This window comes from Scyliorhinus torazame, chromosome 14, assembly GCF_047496885.1.
Source record: "Scyliorhinus torazame isolate Kashiwa2021f chromosome 14, sScyTor2.1, whole genome shotgun sequence".
Taxonomy (NCBI): domain Eukaryota; kingdom Metazoa; phylum Chordata; class Chondrichthyes; order Carcharhiniformes; family Scyliorhinidae; genus Scyliorhinus; species Scyliorhinus torazame.
The window spans coordinates 51,247,528-51,253,629 of record NC_092720.1 but is presented as its reverse complement, the minus strand read 5'-3'; the positions used below and the strand labels follow the sequence as shown (position 1 = coordinate 51,253,629).

The window sequence follows — 6,102 nt, the reverse complement described above, 5'->3', positions numbered from 1 at the left end:
TTAGCATAGCAAATCCACCTCACCTGCACATCTCTGGACTGTGGGAGGAAATTGGAGCACACAGAGGACACCCATGCAAACACGGGGAGCATGTGCAACGTCCACACATCACCCGAGGTCAAAAGCGAACCAGAGTCCCTGGCGCTGTGAGGCAGCAGTGCTAACCACTGTGCCACCCTATCAGGGTATAGATTGAATAAGAGCAAAGATCAGTAAATTCCTTGGGGAAGAGGATAGATCTGGGGAGGCTGCCTTTTAAACTGGCCAAGGCACAGTTTAGGTAGTTAGGAATTCAGGTGGCACGATTGTTACATAAGCTGAACTCGAGAGTCTGGTAGAAGAGGTGAAGGGGGACCTGAAGAGGTGGGATGCCGTTCCACTAGCCTGGGCGGGTAGAGTACACACGGTCAAAGTGAACATTTTACCGAGGTTTCTATTCATGTTCCAGAGTCTCCAATCTTCCTGTCTAAATCTTTTTTCACTCGGGTTGATAGATTAATCTCTGCCTTTGTCGAAGCAGGAAAGACTCCCAGGATTAGAAGAGCTTTCTGGGCGCATGGTGGTGCAGTGGTTAGCACTGCTGCCTCACGTCGCCAAGGACCCGGGTTTGATCCCGGTCTCGGGTCATTTTCCGTATGGAGTTTGCATATTCTCCCCGTGTTTGCGTGGTTCTCACCTCCACAAAGATGCACAGGGTAGGTAGATTGACCACGCTAAATTGCCCCTTATTTGGAAAAAAGAATTGGGTACTCTAAATTTATTTTTAAAGAAGAGCTTTCATGCAACGAGGGTGACAATCAGGTGGGTTGGTGCTGCCAAACCTTATGCATGCAAAGATGGTTTGAGGTGCTGGGTGTGGGGTGGGGTCGGATCGAGGAGGCCTCTTGTGTAGGGTTGTGTCTAAGGGCGTTGGTTACTGCCCCTCTTCCGTTCTCACTGGTCAGACAGTTGACGAGCCCGGTGATAGTGGCACCTTTAAGAGTTTGGAACCAGTTTAGGCAACATTTTCGACTGGGGGATATCTCTTTACGGTCACCAATTTGTGTTAATCATAGGTTTGCACCATCAGGGCTGGACGCAATGTACAGGATATGGAGGAGAAAAGGGGTTGAGAGGTTCAGGGATTTGTTTGTGAAGAGTATAGAGATTGTCGAAATAGAGTTAAGAGGGAAATCAGGAGGGCAAAAAGGGGACATGAAATTGCTTTGGCAAATAATGCAAAGGAGAATCCAAAGAGATTCTACAGATACATAAAGGGGAAAAGAGTAACTAGGGACAGAGTAGGGCCTCTTAAGGATCAACAAGGACATCTATGTGCAGAGCCACAAGAGTTGGGTGAGATCCTGAATGAATATTTCGCATCGGTATTCACGGTGGAGAAAGGCATGGATGTTAGGAAACTAAGGGAAATAAATAGTGATGTCTTGAGAAGTGTGCATATTACAGAGGAGGAGGTGCTGGAAGTCTTAAAGCGCATCAAGGTAGATAAATCCCCGGGACCTGATGAAATGTATCCCAGGATGTTGTGGGAGGCTAGGGAGGAAATTGCGGGTCCCCTAACAGAGATATTTGAATCACCGGCAGCCACAGGTGAGGTGCCTGAAGATTGGAGAGTGGCGAATGTTGTGCCCTTGTTTAAGAAGGGCAGCAGGGAAAAGCCTGGGAACTACATACCGGTGAGCCTAACGTCTGTAGTAGGTAAGTTGCTAGAAGGTATTCTGAGAGACAGGATCTACAAGCATTTAGAGAGGCAAGGACTGATTCGGGGCAGTCAGCATGGCTTTGTGCGTGGAAAATCATGTCTCACAAATTTGATTGAGTTTTTTGAGGGGGTGACCAAGAAGGTAGATGAGGGCAGTGCAGTAGACGTTGTCTACATGGACTTTAGCAAAGCCTTTGACAAGGTACCGCATGGTAGGTTGTTGCAGAAGGTTAAAGCTCACGGGATCCAGCGTGAGGTTGCCAATTGGATTCAAAATTGGCTGGACGACAGAAGACAGAGGGTGGTTGTAGAGGGTTGTTTTTCAAACTGGAGGCCTGTGACCAGTGGTGTGCCTCAGGGATCGGTGCTGGGTCCACTGTTATTTGTTATTTATATTGGATGAGAATTTAGGAGGCATGGTTAGTAAGTTTGCAGATGACACCAAGATTGGTGGCATAGTGGATAGTGAAGAAGGTTATCTAGGATTGCAACGGGATCTTGATCAATTAGGCCAGTGGGTCGACGAATGGCAGATGGAGTTTAATTTAGATAAATGTGAGTTGATGCATTTTGGCAGATCGAATTAGGCCAGGACCTACTCAGTTAATGGTATGGCGTTGGGGAGAGTTATAGAACAAAGAGATCTAGGAGTACAGGTTCATAGCTCCTTGAAGGTGGAGTCGCAGGTGGACAGGGTGGTGAAGAAGGCATTCGGCATGTTTGGTTTCATTGGTCAGAACATTGAATACAGGAGTTGGGACGTCTTGTTGAAGTTCTACAAGACATTGGTACGGCCACTCTTGGAATACTGTGTGCAGTTCTGGACACCCTATTATAGAAAGGATATTATTAGACTAGAAAGAGTGCAGAAAAGATTTACTAGGATGTTGCCTGGACTTGATGGTTTGAGTTATAAGGAGAGGCTGGATAGACTGGGACTTTTTTTCCCTGGAGCGTAGGAGGCTTAGGGGTGATCTTATAGAGGTCTATAAAATAATGAGGGGCATAGATAAGGTAGATAGTCAACATCTTTTCCCAAAGGTAGGGGAGTCTAAAACTAGAGGGCATAGGTTTAAGGTGAGAGGGGAGAGATTCAGAAGGGCCCAGAGGGGCAATTTCTTCACTCAGAGGGTAGTGAGTGTCTGGAATGGGCTGCCAGAGGTAGTAGTAGAGGCGGGTACAACTGTGTCTTTTCAAAAGCATTTAGATAGTTACATGGGTAAGATGGGTATAGAGGGTTATGGGCCAAGTGCGGGCAACTGGGACTAGCATAATGGTAAAAACTGGGCGGCATGGACTGGTTGGGCCGAAGGGCCTGTTTCCATGCTGTAAACTTCTATGATTCTAGGTAGGTTTGCAGGTCTGGAGGAGATGGAGGAGAAATTTCAACTCCCAAGGATGGGTGCATTTAGACATTTGCAGGTGAGAAACTTCATTCGTAAAGAGATGTCCTCGTTCCCCCATAATTGCTTAGACCCCATTGATAGATAAGATGTTATCACGGGATGCAATGGGGCAAGGGAATGTCTCTGATACATACAAATGCAAGCTGGAGTTGGGGGAGGAGGAAGTGGGCCTAGGGAAGGCTATGGAGCTTTCCTATTTGGAGTTTTACTACTTCTCGGCATAATCCAAGTATGTTAGTCTAGGATGGAACAAGAAGGCAATGTGGTGTTTTGAAATGTAAACAAATTATATTTTGTGTCATGTGAGAGTACCTTTAAGAAATGGGTGTTTACAAATGGGTGTGTATATAAATATCTGTAGTGAGAATACCTTTAAGAAATGGGTGTTTATTACTGTAGAGATGTCAGAGAGGGGATGGAGCTGGGCTGTCTGCCAGGTTTTTACTTTCGTTTTAGGCTGTTTGCTGCAGGGTATGTTTTAGTTTTGTTTTCAGAGCTGGATAGCTGCAGTCACAGCCAGAAGGTGTATTAGAGTCTCTCTCTGTAATCTAAAGAATGTAAATCGATCCTTTGGTGATTTAAAACTAATAACTGCTCTCAGTAGTGACTTTAACCTGATGTGCTTCTGTTAAAAGGTGTTTTAAGTCTTCTGGATGTTAAAAGGAAAGTAAGAATTACTTAGTGTTGTATTCTTTGGGGCTTATATTTGAATTCATGGTTGCTAAGATGTTCACTGCATGTTTTAAGAAGGTTAACTTGAGTTCATAGAATAAACATTGTTTTGCTTTAAAAAATACTTTTCCATTTCTGCTGTACCACACCTGTAGAGTGGGCCGTGTGCTCCCCATACCACAATCTAGTAAAAGTGTGGGTCAGGTGAACTCCATGATACACTTTGGGGTTCTCTAAACCCTGGCCCATAACATTTGTTCGACTCTCCCTTGGACTGATCTGTTCCCTGTAAGAACACTATTCACAACGCCCTATGCTGCTCTTGTTTGGCCTTGTTCCGCACTGTAACCAATCACTATTTGTTGATGCACCACTGTCAATGTACTGTGTACTGTATACGTTCCCTTGGCCACAGAAAAATACTTTTCACTGTACTTCAGTACATGTGACAATAAATATCAATTCAACAATCAATTAATTTATGTTTTATAAAACTTGTATACTCAATTTCCAATACTCTATTGGTAGCCCATTCTTTTAACAAAAGGTGGTTACAAACCAAACAAAACAAATATTTTCTCTACCAGCTCAGGTGTCAACTTTCTTCCATACATGACTCACCATGGGCGGATTTCTCCATCCCGCTGCACCAGATTTCTGGTGCAGCATGCCGTCGGGATTCTCCGTTTTGCCGGCTGGTCAATGGGGTTTCCCATTGTGGGCCAGCCCCACACCATCGGGGAAACCCCCGGGCTGTCGGCAAAATGGAGAGTCCCGACAGTGGAGAATTTGGCCCCCTATCTTTGGAGTAGGTGACTTTGCTGAAGCAGGCAATTTGCTATAGTCATCCTCATTTTCTACTCTCAAAAAAAATGATTTCATTCTTTACACAGAATTATCTGAATGCAGAAAGGTGTTTCAACGTCAGCAGCATTAAAATTTATATTGTAATTTTATGTTGACAAAATTTTACATCTAACGTATTATCTTGAAAATAAGTAATCATATAATCTTTTAAAATCTTCTACTAAAGTTATATTTAAAAAGGCAATATTTTATTCCATTTGTGAGCAAACAGAAGCAATTAAATGGACTAAACTCAAACTACTGACAGATATAGTAAAAGTTTGCTGGTTGGCATTAAACTGCACTGCACTTTTAAAAATATTAAAAGTTATAAAATTGTGGTTTTATCTATATGAAACTATCCTTGTTCACTGAATAGATTTTCATTCGGGTGTTTAAAATAAAAAGTATGGTTTACACAGGAGGAAGGAATGGCAAACCTTTTCAGTTTTGCATATTTCTCTTCAAATGGCAGAAAAGACGTCTCTCTTCATGATTGTCAACAAGTCTTCTGCAAAGGGGTTGATTCAGAAAATGGTGAACTGGACTATGTCAGGATTCTCTTCACATGTTTACAGCCAGTGAATTTGTTTGAGTGAAAGACGTCTAAAACTGAATGTACATACTCTCTAATCATAGGTTAACTGTGAGGACTACAATACCATCATATTTCAGGTTCTTCTGGAACAGGTATTTGTTCAGATAATCCAGACTAACAACTCTCCCCAGTCATGACACTGAAAAAAAGAGAAATGTCACCTCTGGAAAATCAAGTGTTTAATTTGTTTTTCTCAGGTCCTGGTACTCTAATAAATGCGCAAACGTAGAAAATAGTGGTTTATAAAAATCATTTAAACTTCAGTTTCCATATTCATTCCATTATTTCCACCAGAGTCAATCTGTAGGTCAGTTTTAAAGCCATCAACCGTGGATGGACCCACTGTCAATTGTTGCGAAACAGCATCTGTCCCAGCATTCTTGGATATTCCTAAAAAAATACAACACGTAAGTATTACAAATACAATACCATTTCATTTTTCATTTCATTTCATACCACAAATATCATTTACTTTAAAGCCAGATTCTAAATTGCTATATTTTCAATTTTATTTCAGTCAATTTGACTTGAGCTTATGAATATGAGGGCACTATGAGGACAACAAAGCCAAGGAATTAAATTCAATTATTTTGGCAGCCAGCATCAAATACATAGAAACACAGAAAATAGGAGAAGGCCATTCGGCCCTTTGAGCCTGCTCCGCCACTCATTATGATCATCAAACTCAAACCTGTTCCTGTTTTTCCACCTTTGATCCCTTTACCCTCACGAGCTATATCTAACTCCTCGTGAAAATAATGTTTTGGCCTCAACCGCTTTCCGAGTTAGCGAATTCCACAGGCTCACCATTCTCTGGGTAAAGGAATTTCTCCTCATCAAAGTTCTAAATGGTTTACCCCGTAGCCTTAGATTGTGAC

At 42.6% G+C, this 6,102-nt stretch overlaps 1 protein-coding gene across 2 annotated transcripts in view; it reads right to left on the bottom strand.

The window, feature by feature from the left end:
- Positions 1-4,320: 4,320 nt before the first annotated feature.
- Positions 4,321-6,102, bottom strand: part of LOC140389723 (uncharacterized protein C2orf72 homolog) — a 51,721-nt gene continuing 49,939 nt past the window's right edge. The window contains exon 2 of one of the 2 annotated variants that reach the window (XM_072474175.1): positions 4,321-5,614. In XM_072474175.1, the coding sequence (XP_072330276.1) occupies positions 5,478-5,614 (137 nt within the window). In that variant the 3' untranslated portion in view covers positions 4,321-5,477. The remainder of the gene's footprint in view (positions 5,615-6,102) is intronic. The other variant, XM_072474174.1, reaches the window with a different exon arrangement.